Here is a 17080-nt window from a genome sequence, read left to right on the forward strand (position 1 = left end):
CAAATAGTATGACCGCACTAACGAATTATATCTTCCTGTCTAGGTGGTTGATTTCCACCTCTCGAAGAATCCTGATGATGTTGTTGATTTAAGTCACCAGGGAGACACATAAGTTCAATTTAATTTTAAATCAAGCGATACATCATCTAATACAATCCTTGGGATATAGGTTAAGCCCCATTCTCACTATCGTTAATGCTGCTGCTTATAGACGTGGCCATGATTTGGGTGGGGGATGCTGTTCATCTACAACCGTCAGACAATCGCGAAACATCGTATTCAGTGTTGTATGTTCATGATCTTCCTCACATACGAGAAAGTTTTTACCCTCTTGACTAACTACACGGTTGTCATAAGTGTCACAACATCTGGCCATATCAGTTGCGACGATTTCAAGAGTGCAATTGAGGGGGCTTGGCGTGGTGCGGCGGAATATCTCGCGAAGGAGTAACCCTCCCTGAGGCTGTTATCAAGGTCCGGGCAGTTTAGTGGTGATGTTAAGTTAATATAGTGCATGTTAGGGTCATTCAGATACTTATGTAGTTTACGATGATACCATTACAGTAATAGAGGTGTTCTTATATGACATTTCATGTGTCGGAGAAGATAACCTCGCCGCTGTCCCCCACAAAAAGAAACCCCCCAAAAAAAGAAAAAAGGGAGAGAAGAAGAAAAGCATAAGGTAGTCTATCTATGAAATTGAGAGCATGAAGTGCGATTTGTCTCATGATACTTAATCTATTTGACTTGTGACAGTGCCCGGGCGAGTAATGCCGCAGTTTCGTAATCATGCGAGTGCCCCAACTACCTGGATCGTTATTTTCTTCTGGATAAGCAATAGCTAATCTAGCAGCACAGACTGTGCTCCTACAATCTGGCGATAAATTTCCAGAGGCAATGCAGCCTCATTCCCCGGTATCCAAGCAGATAAGCAGAATCGCCACCGCAATGGGAGATCACATGCAGCACTGGTTATGGCACGCAAGGAACACCGCCAAATCTGATATGTCTCCGGAGAACCGCACCATCCCAAAGCGCTTCGTCCGATATTATGCTCCTTTTTGCAGGTCAGCCACAGGAAGTAAGTGGATATATCGGAATTGTGCATACACCGACCAAGAGATGATGAATCCCGCAAGTTGAGCCACAGTCCATGGTCCGCCCCTGAAATGCTATATAAAGGCCCACGATATCGCACATCCACCTTTCATCATCTCATCTTCATCTTCACCATTCTAGTTCAAACACAACGCGCTTGAACAATCATCATGGAGTGCTCAACAACCTGGATTAACTCAACCACCGTCAACGAGATCGACGTCCGCAACTCCGGCGCGTTCACAACCCTACCGGTGCGGATCAGCAAATACAATGAAATCGCCATCACTGCCGCGCAAAAGCTCGCTTGTATCTGGGATACTATTCGCTGTGGCGGTATGTCGTCCCGGCCTGTCAATGTCGGAAGAAACCTGCTTCCATTGGTTGTCCCGGAGGCATTGCCAGATAGAATGGCAACGGCTGTGAAGTTGATTGAATTGGGCCACTTGTGTGATGGTAAGTGCTATCCTCATTCCTATTGCACACAACTAATAATGTATGACAGCATTTTCCGATCAATTGGACTCCCAGAGCAGGGCAGAAGTCTACAACATGCTGACCCGATGCATGGATCGGTGCTCTGTCGCTTCAGCTTCATCGTGCTCTTGCCCTAGTGCATGCAACAAGGAATTTGGCGACAGACAGGCTCAGCTGCGGACACTGATCTACGAGGTGGCTACTGAGGCTATTCAGTTCGATCGAGAACAGGGTATCCTTATTCTTGAGCTCCTCGGGAAAGCTGTCGCGCCAGAACCAATGTCATTCGGATGTAGGAAGAGCTCAGCATTTAGGTACGTCGCCGACTCCCACACCTCAAAGCCCATTTCTAACAGACCCAGAACCTTCTGGCCCATCCTCGAGTTCGCCATAGGCATGAAACTAACCGAAATGGACCGCATCGTCCTCCGCGACATCAAGACCGTAGTGGATGAATACCACATGCTGAATGACGAATACTGGGGTGCGAACACCACTACCACAGCATCCTACCAAACCGACTTTTGCAGAATGCCAAATCTCCCGTTTCAAGGAAAAGAAGGACTGAAATGCAGAATCATGGACCTCGAATCCCGCTACCGCTCTCTCCAAGCAGACATTTACGGAAAATACCCCGTCGAGTCCATGCGACTGCGCCGCTGGATCGAAGCAGCCGGAATGGCAATGGCAGGTTACAACTACTGGCGTGCCTTATCCTCATCTGGCCCCTGCAACAGCTCATCCAGCGCCTGCTCATGCTCCCCTTCCGAATGGACACGAGTCACCACCCCAGCCTCCACCATGTCCTTCTCATCACCCCCACAAATATATCCCGGTACCTACGAGCGCAGCGAATCCAAAACCCTCACCACCGTGACCAACTACATCAGCTCCATGCCCCCATCCCCTCAGTCCAGATCCTCAACATGGCCCCCTCCGCATTAAACACATGGGCCCGTGCCCCACCCCCAGCAGTCAAGTGCATCTCGTCTCTCATCACCTCTTTGCAAAACGCAACTACAACCCTAACCGACATCACCGCGGACAACACCCACCGCTACAACCAGCCCACTGCACACGCCGTCTTCGGTACCATGCAGGCTGCCAACAGCGCCTACTACACCTTCATCCAGTCGGTATCGGAGGCACGCGCCCTGGCCAACCCTGCCCTCGCCACAGACATCCTCTTGAACGGCTTCAACCGTCTATACGCCGGACACAGCAAAGAACTGAACTGGAAGTACAACGCGTGCATCCCATCCGAAGCCGAATACCTCTCCGTCGTAGACGACACCACCGGCTCTCTATACACACTCCTCGTCAAACTCCTCCAGGCTGAGAGCTGTCTCCCCTTCCACTGCAAGCCCGATCTCACTCCCTTGGCTACCTTACTCGCTCGCTTCGTCCATGTGAAGGAGGACTACCTCTCGTTCCACAACCGAGACACCCAACTGAGTAAATCCACCGATGCACGCGTCCTCTCATACCCGGTTATCCGCCTCGCCAATGCCAAACCGGACAGCCGGGCGCAGATCTCCCGATACCTCTTCGAAGGCAGCAAGGAGTCAACCAAAAGTGGTAACTGCTCCTGCGCAGAAGAGAAGCGAGACCCCTGCGGTAACTCGGTGAACTATAGCTGCTTGGTTCTTCTGCTCCGCGAGTACGGAGCACTGAGCGCGACAAGGGACCTTCTCCGTGATATAGAAGATAAGATCGAGAAGGAGGTGGTGCAGGTAGAGAAGATGACGGGAGAAGTGAACCCGATGATGAGGCGGCTCATCACAGGACTGCGTGAGGGATTGCTTCCGTAATTCCTCTCCTCCCTTCTCTATAGCCCATTTACATCCTACTACATATATACAGTTACGAAGTACATAACCAAGAAAAGCATTATAGAATCAATTATAAATATATTGACTCTATAAAATAAATATAAGATATAATATCCCCTCGAAAAATTCCCATCCCGAAAACTGAACTTCAACTCATCCAAAAAAAGTAGAGTTGAAAAACATGACCATTCCCGAGAAAATCCCATCCATTGAAAGCAAAAGCCACACCACCAATCCAACTATTCAAATCCAAATACCAAAAAAGAGGGACCATCCAGTTCTCAAGATTCATAATATCCAATGACGCGTGGAGAGTGAGGAAAAGAAAGAAAGATGGAATAATAGACCAAGGACAGGAATCGAGGTTCAATATTCGTTCATAGCAAAAGAATAAAAACGGTTCAAAGCGCCACGTACAACGCAGTTCACGGGCATACCTTCCCCCCATTGTTTTTTTTTACTTTTTTTGTTGATATCGAATTGACTTGCGAGGTAGGTAGATGGTATAGGGTAAGCGAGATAAGCGGTCACGGGTCCTTTTTCTCTGGTATGTTGGATTTGAAGGCTTGGGGATAGTCAGAGCGAGCATTGACTATCCCTCAAAAGTTTTTTGATTGACATTTGCAGATTGGCGGCTTAGTCTTGGGATAGTATTGACTTTGCATGGAATGGAATGGAAAAAACTCGGGTTTTTATCTCGTGGGTTCTTTGCGGTGGATCTTTACATGACCACGCAGCCGCCACCGGGGGAGCCGGCTATATTGTATTATAACTTCGTTAGTATGTTATTCTCTCTCACTAACACACCTCCCAGGGGTGTATTATGAAGGATATTAGGATGATAGGAAGGGGAAGGGGCATACCGCAAGAGACAGAGTCCTTAGCAACTTGGTAGGGAGACATGATGATTGATAGTGATTTGCGTTGCAAAAAGTTTTCTTTTTGGAATGCTGGTTTTCTTTTTCGTGATGAGGAGGAGAAGAAGAAGGTGAGATTTGGGGGATGGTTGAGGGGATTTATATAGATGTTTTCTTACTCTATCTTGCTTCTCCCTTGGGAGGGGGTTCTTTGATGTCTACATTGGTTCATGGTATGTGTCAGTATCTGTGCTGTGGAAAAGGCATTCGGATCCGGATTCATCTGCATGCTCATGATTCAGGTAGTGCGGTTGATTGAATTGAGGTGCATTGGATGTAGATTCATTCATTCATCATCATGCAGCAGTGTCACAGGGCCAATCCTTCTAGGGATAGGTGTAGATACCATTGCTGGTAGCTGATTTGATCGGAGATTGTCTAGACGATTGTCGGGCAATGCAGGAGAGAAATTTGATTGGGGCGTCCCAGTCAATACTATCTATGGCTCTATTGTTCCTGGTGAGGCTAGTTCGACAGAAGCTCTATCAGAACCAGGGCGGGAATGGATGAATACGAAAGGTACCGGATTGTCGCGGGTACCTGCTGAGATAGACTGTCTGCATCGGGAATCGATGTAACGCAGATGGAAGTGTTGTACATTGTGTGTAGGCAAATAAAGTCATGTGGGTGCATATTCAGTTTGAAAGCTGTAAGACATCTTTGACTGCAGGGCACACGAATAGCTGGAGCAGACAACATTATCGGCAATGGGAATCCCCGGATTTTCGGTGCATATACTTTATCGACGGGCGGTGGCACCCAATCAGAACCACCCGCTTAGTATTGTTCTCGAGAACAATATCAACATCAACCACACTTCATCTGCTTCAATCAAAGAATAAATTCATGGCTAGTATCCCTAACAAAGCTATGGCAATCCGCTTATCTCGTCAAATCAAATGCAATCAAGTGTAGATTGGCTCCGTAATTTCATTCAGCGTCAACCCCTCCTTCGCCACATCCTCCTCAATCAGGAACATCAAAGGCATCTCCACCAACGTGCCCTTGACCTGGCTGAGCAGTTCTTTGACTTGCCTGACTCCCTCCGGACCCGGAGGGAAGTCGTCGCGGACCACGTGCCCATACTTGTAGCGAGCAGGTCTGGACTCGTCCTCGCCATACGCCTGCTTGTCCGCGTTATGGAAGTAGTATCCGTAGAACTCCTTGTACGTGGCCCAGTTGCGCACGGTGTCATCCGGAACAGAATGGAAGACCTTGCGGAACACTTCCGTGTTCGTCCGAGCCCGCGTATTCCACATACTGTGTAGTGTATCCGCCAGCGGATCGGCGACAACCTGGCTCTCGGGTGACTCAAAGTCGGTGGTGTTGGGAACGCCCACTGGCTCAAAGTTGCCATCCGGTCGCTCCGGGTCCTGGGGTGGCAGCAGTCCCAAGTGCTTGCGGAAGAGCTGGCGACGAAGGGAGGCGGCGAACCGGCTGGCAGTCCAGGGCTGGCCGTTCATGCGGGACTGCACAGGGGTGTGGTCCTCAATGACGATGGCAATTTCCGAGTCGTGAGTTCCCAGCTGAGAGCGATCATTCAAGTTGGCCGATCCGACAATGGCAACACGGTCGTCGGCGACCATCACCTGCATCTTGTTAGTCCTGCACTTATACCATATCAATGCTAACATACCTTGGAGTGAACATAGAGCTCCTCGGTGACAAATGCATCAATCTCAGCCTCTGGAGGTCCATTCCAGGGGACATTGCGAATGTCCGGACCATTGAGCATGTAGCAGCTACTCACACTATCCCACTGGCCTGACTTGCCGCCCACCTGCTGGGCAGCCTGCTGGTACTGCTGGTAAGGCGCAGTGGTGTCGAAAGCTGCCCGAGGAGCACCGGGACCATAACTACCAGGGCCACCGGTCGCCACATCCTGCTGCTTGCGGGCATCCTCGTAATTGACGCCGCTCTGCTGTTCGGCCTGCATCAGCGGGCCACTGACATTGATGCGGTCGTAGTTACGCAGGTTATAGAACCGGATGTAGTCCATCGGGTTGAAACCTTCCTTGGCAATCATCTCCATGATGCTGCTACCTCCACGGTTGATGCAGTTGTACTGGAACTCCATGATCGCGCGAGTACCAAGGGTGGACTCATCGCTCAAGTCTCCGGCAAAGCAAGGAACGGAGGGGATCACGACAATGATCTTGAACTTCTCCCCAGCACGGGCTGCGCGCAGAATACGCTCCACAATGGCAACACCAATCTTGTTCTCCACCGGCTTCTGCGCATCGCCAGTCGCCGTGATGAAGAACTGGTTTTCAATGTAGATAAAGTGCTGACTGTTGCGAATGACCGCAGCGTACGCATCCTGAATAGAGTGTTCGGTCGGAGTGCCGTTACTCCACTTCGAGCAGCTGCGCACAATCTGGCAGGTCATGTTACCACGGGGCTGACTGGCTTGACGGCCATGAGTGGAGAAACGATCCTGGTACTGATGAATCTGGCCTGCCAATTCGCCGCGCAGGACGTTGCCGTAGTCCATGAAGTTCTCACGCAGACGGCGGGGGTTGAAGCCCCTCTCAGAGTCGCCATAACCGCCCGATGCATCGTGGATACCGCGGGTCTGCGAGTGATGGATCTCCTGGCTCGGAGGAGGCGGGTAGTACTGGGTCTGGCCTTGACTCTGGGCTTGGGTAGGTGTATGGCTCGGAGGCTGCTGCTGCTGCTGCTGGGGATTGTACGCCTGATAAGACGTCTGCGCAGTACCTTGGGCTGGCGGGGGACCAGGAGGGGGTGGAGGAAAGGAGTCACCACTGTACGTGTAGTGCTGCTGTGGGTGAGCCGAGTACGCGGGTGGCTCCGAGCTCTGCTGTTGCCAGCTGGGCTTCTCTTGACTGCCAGTGCTTTGCGTCTGGGGCTGGCTGTAGCCGGTAGGCTGTGCAGGCTGCTGTTGCCAGCTAGGTTTCTCCTGGCTACCGGTGTTTTGCGCCGGGGGTTGGTTGTAGCTGCTGGGCTGCGCAGTCTGTTGTTGCCAGCTGGGCTTCTCTTGGCTGCTCGGGTTGGGGGAGTGACTGACAGGGTAGCCACCCTGGGGTGCCGGTGCCTGCTGCTGCCAGGTTGGTGTCGCGGGGTTAGCAGTGCTGGGAGGCTGAGTAGCTGCAACTCCGGTCTGCTGCTGCTGCTGCTGCTGCCAGGTTGGTGTCGCGGGGTGAGCAGTGCTGGAAGGATGAGTCGTAGCAACCCCGGTCTGCTGCTGCTGCCAGCTAGGGGTAGAAGAGCTGCTAGTACTAGGCGGCTGGGCACTCTGCGACGGAGCTGCCTGTTGCTGCCAGCTGGGAGCGGGAGGACCAGGGTTCGCCCCCGGCTGGGGAGACGCAGCCTGCTGTTGCCAGCTTGGTGCAGGAGGGCCAGTGGCGCCAGGCTGAGGGGATGCAGGCGGCTTCTGAGCCTGACCACCCTGTTGGGGACCTTGCTGCTGAGGGCCTGAGGTGGGCCGGCCGTACAGGGACAATCTGGCGTATCTCGAGTTGTTGCGCGACTGGTACTTGGAGTCATAGATGAAGTTCCACCGCTGAACGAAGTGCTTCCTCAGATCTTCAACGACCGGACCGTGCAAGCTGACCGAGATGTCGGACCAGCCCATGCGAGAGGTGTCCTTCCGATCCAGCTGGTTCTGCTCCCAGTGGGCAACGTCGTGGAAGTCGCTCACTCTGGCGTTGTTGTAGTCCTGACCAGGGAAGACAATCTTGTTCAGGTCCTGGCCATGCACGTCCGCCAGTTCATGCTGATTGGTGTCCCAGCGGCCAAAGCACATATCTAGACCGCCCATGAAGGCAATGCGGCCATCAATGAGGCAAAGCTTTTCGTGGTGAGCCCAGTACAGAATGACATCCTCGTGCATGCCGTAGAGGCCCTTGATGGCATCTTCAGACATCTTAGCCAGGTTGCCGGCATCGAGAGATAGGTTCTGGAGAGACGTGTGGATGGACGCTTCGAGTTCCTGGCGGTCGGGAAGATGATCGGGGTGACGGAATACGGCAATGTTTTCGTGGAGATCTTCCAGATGGTGCTTGGTGTGATGGGAGGAAACTGCAAGTCAAATCAGCTGCCAGTTCATGCAAGAAAAGGACGAAGGAAACATACGGGTCAGTGCCTGGGTCACTTCCTTGTACACGATGATGTTCACCCGGACACCGCGCTGTGCTGCAGCCAACAGCATCCGATCCAGCCGGTACTGTTCGTGCTTCGCTGGGGGACGTCTTAGGTAAAGTTCCGGAGAAAGCCACCCTGAAATGCCTTGTTAGCCTCATACCCTCCAACACAGCGGTCCCTGGGATACCTACAGTCCAGAATCCAGATATACTCCTTGGCACTCTCCAATGCCTTGGACACCGCATAGAAGTAGGCACAACCATCCACGTGCCACTTAACCTCGTTACCCTGACGCGGGGATGCAAAGCTCCCGAAGCGGTTCTCCGTCTGCGGCTTTGGTGCGCCATACTCGGCATAAGCCTGGGGGTCGAGCGCGGTACCCAGTTTCTGTGCCACCTCATTGCCCAATTCCTCGAGCTTGCCAAACAAGCCGGAGAATTTGTCCTGCTTCTGGGGTTTCGACGGATGGGGTAGTTGTTGTTGCTGAGGGGGAGGGTGTGGCTGGGACGGCGAGGGACCTTGGGACTGGTAGGTCTGGTTCGAAGTCTGCGTAAGAGGAACGGGGCGGTTAGTACCGGGGATCGGGGCAAAGTGACCAGGTACAGGCAACAACTTTCACATACATTGTAATAGCTGGCAGACTGGGATTGCTGCGACTGCTGAGTCTGCTGGGAAGAGCCCTGTTGCGACTGGTGAGACTTGTAGGTCTGCTTGAGCTTCTTGAAAGTGTCACTCAGACCCCTGGAAGAGTCTCCGGAAGAGGCTCCCCGGGCCGAGTCCTGGTAGTACTGGCCATAGGCCAGGTCGTCTTCAGGGCGGGTCATGATACAGTGGGACAGAAAAACAAAATGGTGAGAAAAAAGAGGAGGTTATAAGATAGAGGTACTATGACATGAAAATCCTCGCAGAGGATTACTTTGGAGGTGGGAGACTAGCAAACCACCCAGGGGCGAAACAGGAGCTATTAGTAGTAGCAATGGTGGGGAGGGGAGAAGAGAGGGAAGAGGGAAGAGGAGGGGATCAGCCCAGTGGAGACCGACAGACAGAAGAGAAAGATGGATGATGGAGGGCGCGGCTGACGGGACTGACGACGAGCCCCGCCCCTCCAACAAGTCTCAAGTCAGTCAGTCAGTCATCCATTTCTCACTCCAGCTGTGTGCTCCAGGGAATCCACATTTAGGCTGCAATTATTATTTTTATGAATAATCCCGACCGGAGAATCCAATGACTGACTTCCCTGGTTGTTGCTTTTGCCCGGGGGTCACTAGACATAGGGCAACCCCTCCATGGCAATGCCACGAAGATCTCGATCCCAACTCATAAGCTAAACTAGTCAAGTCAGTCTAGTTTGATTCGGGGATGCAGGCTGGCCGGCTTAGAAGTGGGGAACCATTTGACTCGAATGTGCCGTTGATGTGGCTGTGCAATCCTGCCAAGTGTCTTCAATTAAGTCCAACTAGTGTGATGGAGTAGGGGTTTCACTTTGTGGCGGTCAAGCCCAGGCTAATACCTCCTGAGTAAGTAGGATGTTCTAACTTAATAACATTATAGTAGACATTTGGGAGGAGGCACGAATCCAACAAAGAAGAGACACGTGATGCTCACCCCGCTCGGAATGTTGTGGCTCAGGCGGATCTCTCGGCTGCCCATCCATCATCAGCCATGCATGCATTCCGACAATCATAGTTTCCCCGGAGCTTCTCGGAAAACAGGGCTGAACTGGCGAGGGGCCGTGACCACTTCAACTCGACGAACTATACTATCATTGGACTGGTAAAATATGTACATGGTGGTAACCAACCAACTCTACCTCGTTCTGATGCAGCGACGCAGGTACTCTCCCACGCGATCCACCTCCCCGAGCGCTACAACTATCCCAACATACCCGTCGGGCCGGACAACCAACATGGCTCCCTGATGAGGGTCCACCCCGTAGATTTCATATGCATCCTCCAGCTCGCTTCCATTGTAGAAGCGCATCTCCGCATGTTCTTTCACGCAACCCGGAAGGCTGTCCCATTCAAACTCTCTCGGGAACTGTGGGTGCACCACAATCTGCTCGATGACCCCTGCTGGGAAAGTATCCAGCAATGCAGACACATCCTGCAATGATCGAGCAGACACGCTTTGGGCGTTCAGAAGATCATTAGACGTGAGCGTGAGAACGCGGAACCGGCCTGTGGATGCCAGGTCTAAACGTGTGGCCATGGTTAGCATATGCAAGGGGTGGAGGGATGATGATACCAACCGTCCTGAATATCCCGGTGCCATCCATCCGCATGACGCCTTAGTTTCACGTTCAGCAATCGTCTGCCCGGTCGCAGTATCCCGGATAAGTAGTCGTCGCCCCGGATAGGGCTATCCTGTCCTTCCGATGTCGTTCGGTCAACGATCATACTCTCTCCGTATTCCACCCCGCAGCCGCTGGTGAAGCCGTTGCCGGTATTGAATGTGGCCACGAATTCCGCGTGCGACATGCCTGACTCCTCCGTGTTCAGTTGACCCGAGAAGATGGTAGAGAACTTGCGATCAAAATCAATCAGCTGCTGCGCGTTCGCATGCCGTTCCAGATGATAAGTGTCGAGGAGGGGATGTGGCTGGTCGGGCTCGGTAGACGATGGGCTGAGCCCGTGAACGTGGTAGACCAGCTTCCAGGCCAGGTTATACGAGTCCATCATGGACACATTCATCCCTTGGCCGGCCTAGACAACAATTAGCTGCGTCTCACGAATAGTTCGTACATAGTACCTTTGGACTATGAGTATGGCAAGCTATGATCATCAGCAAGTGGTTCTAGTCCTCAGTAAAGAGTGCACATACCATCTCCCACAATGAATACTCTAGGCACTCCAGTAGAGTCTTTGACAATGAATTCCGGTGAGACGCGCTGCCCAATCTGATACGCCGCCCACCAGTCGATTGATTCCTCGCTTTTCGGCCTCAGGTAATATGGCTTGAATGCGTCTGCTGCTTGCTTCAAGATTCCCTCCTTCGTCACCTTCTGCCTGCGTACCCTAGCATCATCGAATTCGGAAACTGGGGTAGCCGCTCCCACTATATCTCCATCGGGGTTTGCCATTCCAGGTACCTGGACATAAAGTCGCGTAAGATACTCACCCGTCACGATTCGTTCTCGTGGTATGACCATCACCGAGCCAGCTGGGGAATGGATAGCACATCGCCGGCGAATGTCAGGAAAATTCGTATCCACTACCAAGTCTATAACGCCCCAGATATGGTCGAGCGATTGACCCTCCAGCTTTAGTCCCACACACTGACGGACCATCGAGTGTGCTCCGTCTGCTCCAACGAGGTGTTTTGTGCGGATCAGTCTTCTTACCCCGCGTGTTTCAATCTCCGCCAGGACAGGGAACTCCTTGTCATCTTCATTCAGTTGGACATGGATCAATTTGGTGTCCCTTTGCACGCCTCTTTTGGAGTACCGCAGGAGGTCTGTCTCCATGATCCGTTCAATGCGTCCCTGATGTATAGTAGCTTCGTAGCGAAACCGAGCGGGGGGTATCACTTCGGGGACCACGGATTTCCGCTCAATGATTCTGGATGGGTCTGATGAGGTATTCCAAAAGGCAAACTGCCACATTTGACATGCTTCGTTCTCAATCTCGTCGGAAATCCCTAAGGTTTTGAATACTTCCAATGTCCGAGGTTGAACGCCATCTGCCTGTCCTGATTTCAACGTGCTTGGCTTCGAATCAATACAAAGGAGAGATTCGTCACTCAATCCGTATCTGGCCAGCAGAAGTTCCAGCATCAACCCCGAGGGTCCAGCCTGCATGTTGTTATCAACTCTCGCTCATGTATGTTGAGTGGCAACATCCATTGTCTGATGGGACTTACCCCAACGATGACAACCTCGTATCGTGCGACTTCATCGCTTACGGTAGGTTCGAACGGCGGAGTAAGTCGAGGTAATGGAAGAGCAAAGGAAGGAAGGACACGCAGGTCCCGCGACTTGGATGCGAATTCTGTAAATACCGGCATTTCGATGTGTGCTTGGTTGAATCAATCCCTTTGAAACATTATCTACGGCGGGCTTGTAGATCTTTATACCATATCTCATGGGAGAATATACACTCGGTTGTTGAATGCGGCATCGTCTGGAGAAACCCCACACACATCAATACCCCACAGGTGGGAAGAAGGCACACAGCGAGCGATGGGCGACCCGAGTGTGCCAGGTCCACCTGCATTATTACGCACGTATGGGGTTTTCAGCGATCGTGCCGGTTATGTTATAACCAATAGTACCATTGGTGGAACCTTTGTGTAATGCGTCGAACCGGATGGGATGAATATGTAGGCCATCTCGTAAGTGCTCTCATAATCCTTGTGTCAGCAGTCTGCAAGCCCCTTCGGTGTGTCGATCCACGGGGTCACCCCGCCACCCCGCAACACATCCCACATTTCGGCGGGGAGCCTGCACTAATGACCTCGGCATGAACCAGATTTGCTTTCTTTGCCGCCATATCTCTATTGATACTTGCTGTCTCCATTGGTTGTGCATAAATGTATTCCTATAGGATCGGTAATCAAAGAACGTCATTCTTCTCTAACTTCTTCCAGAGCCGTGCATAGCACAGTGGCAAATGTTTTCGAGATCGTCCAGCGCCCAAAGCGGTGCAGAAGATCAATCAGTCGATGTAGGTGATTTACATCTGCAAATGCAGAGTCTCCGAATGCCTGCCCTTGGGCCTCTTGCAACGCGGTCTCACTGCCCAGGAGCCGGATTTCTGGGGCATCGAAAGCTTTCAGGTTGATGGATTGCTGTTGGCCAATTCTCGTGAAGCAGAGCCATGCGAGAGCAGCCGAAAAGAGAGCCCCGGGCACATGTATTGCGGGTTCAGAGGAAATTCGCATCCTCTCGAGGTAACGCTGTATCAACAGCGCATGAACCAGGCACTTACTGGCATCCAGGGAGCCTGCCCACCCTTGGACCACGTGGTGAGATTTAGTGGCTGCTGCATGCCCATTACGACCAACTGCTCGTTCAAGCATGTCCATGTCGCTGTACAGAGACATGTAAATCGAGTGCCACAACACAGGAAGACTGAAAGGGTCCTCTTCCTCATCTTTAATGTATTGTGAGCTATATTTTCTCCACCAATGCATCAGTAGGCTAGATAGATCCTGAGATGTGCCTCTATTCAAGGTCCCTGAGAGGCGAGCCTCAATGACATGGGCATTAATACTCTCCAGCACACTGTAGACAGCGAACCTCGAATCATTCCCGGCGAAGTGAAAGTGATGGTCGGGAGTGGGGCTTAATTTAGTAAATGATGGTGACTCTTTATATATGTTGGCCCATCGGGCGGCTGTCGGAGCCATGAACATTGATTCAGAGGCTAACAGCGGATATTGTGTGAATCTATGCTTGCGAACCGGCTCATGATGCATCAGGCTGGCAAGCTCCGCATCGTGTATGTTCAAGGCGATTTCGACCCGTCTTCTCTGTTCCGCCTCGGCCCATCGGTGCCACTGCTCGATCAACTCTTGTTCGGTCGAACAGGAATCGAGGAACTGTCCATGGCCAAGAGTAGCGTATTTATTGGACTCACGTGTCCATCCCATTACAGTACCATGAAGGACATCCGCAAGGACCAAGTCCTTGGGCCTTCCGGACAATATTCCATAAGTCTGGCCCAGAATGGCCGCTTGGACCATCGACAAGGCATCCGGTCGACTATGAGCAAGAATGGACTCCCAGGAGGCCAGAATCGCTTTATTCAGTCGTTCAAATATCCTCAGGCCTTGTGCCACTGCATGGGATGACCCCACAAAGAAGCTGCCTATTGAGCAGATTGATAAGAATAGCAACGAATTTTCCGCAGTCGGACGAAAGGTGGGTGCATGTATAACCGGAAACAGGGAGTGGAATCGACTAAAGAAGAGCTTCGCAAAGAGATTAAGTTGCTCTGCGGATGGCAGTGCTTCATCATGCATGCGAGGCTTCAACCTCTGGGAGAGACCAGCTCTATAGTTGTCATCGGCATCGATCCTCCCTTGAGGGAACGAGTCACCGGGGCGATTAGGTCCTCTGTAGACGAATTGGTTTACCTCTGGTGGAGATAAGCAAGTAAACCATCTCTTCCTTACAATGTCCGCTGGTTGCGACTCATCGCCGTTCCCCTTTGTGTAGGACGTTGGTGCGGAATGCAGCTGCTCTCCTGCTAAGCCAACAGAGCCTAACATATGTGGTGTGGAAGGCAGTTGCGCCCATTCCGATATCGCCGATGATATGGAAAAGTCCAAGGCATTTACATCAAAGTCTGCGCCAAGGAACCAAGAATCGGTATCTGTCTGTAGTACGGAGTCATGCAAATTCATTCCTGTCGCTGATTGGGGTTGTAATGGTTCGGTACTGCTGATTAGTTGGTCAGATACGGCTGGTACTATCAACGAAGCATCATTGAGTAGCTCATGTATCCTTGGTGCCGCATGAGATGGGGTAGAGATTATCGTCGACTCTTCCGCCACTGATCGGGATGGGGTCCCTGAAATCGAAGCTCGGGGCTGCGGTGAAGCATTTTGAGAGTGCTTCTCGTGGCTTTTGAGATGTCTCCGCAGCACATCGCTAGCAATTGTCAGTGCACATGGCAGTAGCTTAGGTTCAGTGTTCATACCTTCTGGAGTACACCTTCCCGCAGGTAGTACACACATACGGCCTCTCTTTAGTGTGGCTGCGGAGATGCCGGGTGAGATGTTCGGCTTTTGAAAAGGTCTTGTTGCAGGCAGGACAAGGACGCGTACGTGGTGGATCTGCCTCTAAGTCCGAGGCACGCTTCATTGCAGGTCGACTCTCCATGGTGCCTCGAGCATACTCAGACACGAGGGATGGTTCTCAACGGTTGTCCGGAGTAGAAGGAGCGGAGTTGCGGAGTTGCGGAGTTGCGGAGGAAGAATAAACCCCACATTCATACTGGGCACGTGATACGTGAATTCAGGCTTCAGTCCAATTGATTGACAGCCAGCTGATAGTAAGCTTGGTTCATATCTAAAGATGATTGGGACGTAGTTATTAACTTAGATGCTACCAATTGAGTAGTTGCTGATACTGATATCAGTTTGCTGCGGGGTTTTTCGAGACTGATGCTATATTCTATTGTGTGAAATGAGAAAAATATCACAGATATATTAGCAGTGTGCATGGGAATAAGAGTGTGAAGGCTTCTCTTTTCAAAGCCCACAATAGTTGGGCTTATCCTCTGTAGTTTCTCCAAAGGCAGCATTATTTAAGTTCGTAAGTTTATGGTCTTTCATTCCACGTCTTAGAAGGAGTCTAGATCTAAAGCTCAATGTGTTAAAATAATCAAGATCCCTCAAAGAGAATTCCAAGTGCGACCGACAATAATAGCCGGATGAGCCACCGTTAAACAAATGCACGCAATCGAGATCATGGTACTTTCCAACACCATCAAGTCGGTTTCATCATTGGCCAGGGCACTGGAAAATCCACCCTGCAACTCCGCAACACGGAAGACCGATCGAATAAAGATGGTAATAGTGGCAAGAGCGAGACCTGGTAGATGCACATGTAATTAGCATACGTATAATTGAATCAGACAAAGGTCAACATACAGTAAAGAAACATCTTCCACTTCGGGCTCTTGCGAAGGCTAGTAAAGTCATCATTCTCTGACTTGGGGCTTTTGCGGATCCGGAAAGCGAATTCGCTAGCAAGGACCATGAACACGAGCAAGGAGAAGACCTGGAAAGCCAATCCCGCAATCATGATGTTGACACCAGTATCACTTTCGCTCGTGTCGCCGTCACCAGCGGAGGAAGCGAGGGCACCACCGACTGCTTGGAGAATCAAGGATAGCAGGTCACAGGAGACGAAAAGCCTTGTGTATGTTCGGGGTCGGAATCGAGAAATGCCCTCTCCGTAGATGACAACTATTTTCCCCAGGCAGATGTAGATGGCGGCACTGAAGAATGCGGGTCCAAGAGTCAAACAAATAAGGTACCTTCAGATTCAAATGTTGATTAGTTGAGGCTCAAGATTGAGGCATAAAACATATGAAGCCACTCACAGAAGGAAATTGTTAAAATCAAAAGGATTATCATGTAGCATGATTCGCCCCACGTATCCCAGAACCTCGAGAATAAGACCCGGCAGCATGGCAATCATATAAGTCCATGTTCGATACCATACTCCCAAATCAAACTGAAGGACCGTTATGAGGGCGAAAAAGGCCACGAAAAACACATTTGCGGGAAGATTAGGCAGGTAATCGATATATGCCATGCTGAGCGGACATGTTGACAAGGTACAATTGTCAGTTGAAGACATAATGTATTAAGAATATCGAAATTGATCGTGATATTGATATCAATCTGTATACTTCCAATTCACATGTTTGAGGCTAGTCTCCATCTTATATGGCTAATATCTCTCCAGAAACCCGAATGCCTGATCTATTTTAGCGGACAGGGCTATGCAAAATCCTCATTTTTCTCTGTTTGGCCCAAGATTACGCACGCTGAGGGCTTATCAACATGAGAAACCTTTGCCTTGAGATCTTGGCAGCCCCAAATTAGGCTCCATGATTGACATGATTGGCTTAGCAGACACGGAGTCGGACTGTCAATTTTGGCCCGCCGGATAAGCCGCACAGATATGGTGTCCGTGTC

The 17080-nt window shown here is 51.2% G+C and overlaps 5 protein-coding genes across 5 annotated transcripts; 1 reads left to right on the forward strand and 4 right to left on the reverse strand.

The window, feature by feature from the left end:
* Window positions 1–1268: 1268 nt before the first annotated feature.
* On the forward strand, window positions 1269–3386 carry BO83DRAFT_411804 (uncharacterized protein; the record flags this gene model as incomplete). The annotated part of the gene is made up of 4 exons (XM_025534345.1): window positions 1269–1554; window positions 1604–1889; window positions 1938–2448; window positions 2493–3386. The coding sequence occupies 4 exons, from the start codon at window positions 1269–1271 to the stop codon at window positions 3384–3386; spliced, it is 1977 nt and encodes a 658-aa protein (XP_025383287.1).
* Window positions 3387–4742: 1356 nt separating this feature from the next.
* On the reverse strand, window positions 4743–9462 carry pld2 (putative phospholipase D (PLD)). Its single transcript, XM_025532233.1, has 5 exons — window positions 9052–9462; window positions 8620–8974; window positions 8420–8563; window positions 5961–8365; window positions 4743–5913 (listed from the first exon to the last, which is right to left on the reverse strand). The coding sequence occupies exons 1-5, from the start codon at window positions 9250–9252 to the stop codon at window positions 5230–5232; spliced, it is 3789 nt and encodes a 1262-aa protein (XP_025383288.1). The 5' UTR covers window positions 9253–9462; the 3' UTR covers window positions 4743–5229.
* A 540-nt stretch (window positions 9463–10002) lies between these two features.
* BO83DRAFT_441251 (phenol monooxygenase) lies at window positions 10003–12533 on the reverse strand. The gene is made up of 5 exons (XM_025536322.1): window positions 12287–12533; window positions 11249–12218; window positions 11177–11199; window positions 10677–11130; window positions 10003–10620 (listed from the first exon to the last, which is right to left on the reverse strand). Exons 1-5 carry the CDS (start codon window positions 12428–12430, stop codon window positions 10235–10237), a joined length of 1977 nt encoding a protein of 658 aa, XP_025383289.1. The 5' UTR covers window positions 12431–12533; the 3' UTR covers window positions 10003–10234.
* A 455-nt stretch (window positions 12534–12988) lies between these two features.
* Window positions 12989–15260, reverse strand: BO83DRAFT_347549 (uncharacterized protein; the record flags this gene model as incomplete). The annotated part of the gene is made up of 2 exons (XM_025528820.1): window positions 15070–15260; window positions 12989–15020 (listed from the first exon to the last, which is right to left on the reverse strand). The coding sequence occupies exons 1-2, from the start codon at window positions 15249–15251 to the stop codon at window positions 12989–12991; spliced, it is 2214 nt and encodes a 737-aa protein (XP_025383290.1). The 5' UTR covers window positions 15252–15260.
* Window positions 15261–15612: 352 nt separating this feature from the next.
* BO83DRAFT_370480 (RTA1 domain-containing protein) lies at window positions 15613–16869 on the reverse strand. Its single transcript, XM_025529901.1, has 3 exons — window positions 16480–16869; window positions 16025–16413; window positions 15613–15965 (listed from the first exon to the last, which is right to left on the reverse strand). The coding sequence occupies exons 1-3, from the start codon at window positions 16737–16739 to the stop codon at window positions 15766–15768; spliced, it is 849 nt and encodes a 282-aa protein (XP_025383291.1). The 5' UTR covers window positions 16740–16869; the 3' UTR covers window positions 15613–15765.
* Between the last annotated feature and the right edge of the window lie 211 nt (window positions 16870–17080).

Source organism: Aspergillus eucalypticola (assembly GCF_003184535.1).
Source record: "Aspergillus eucalypticola CBS 122712 chromosome Unknown BO83scaffold_35, whole genome shotgun sequence".
Classification (NCBI taxonomy): domain Eukaryota; kingdom Fungi; phylum Ascomycota; class Eurotiomycetes; order Eurotiales; family Aspergillaceae; genus Aspergillus; species Aspergillus eucalypticola.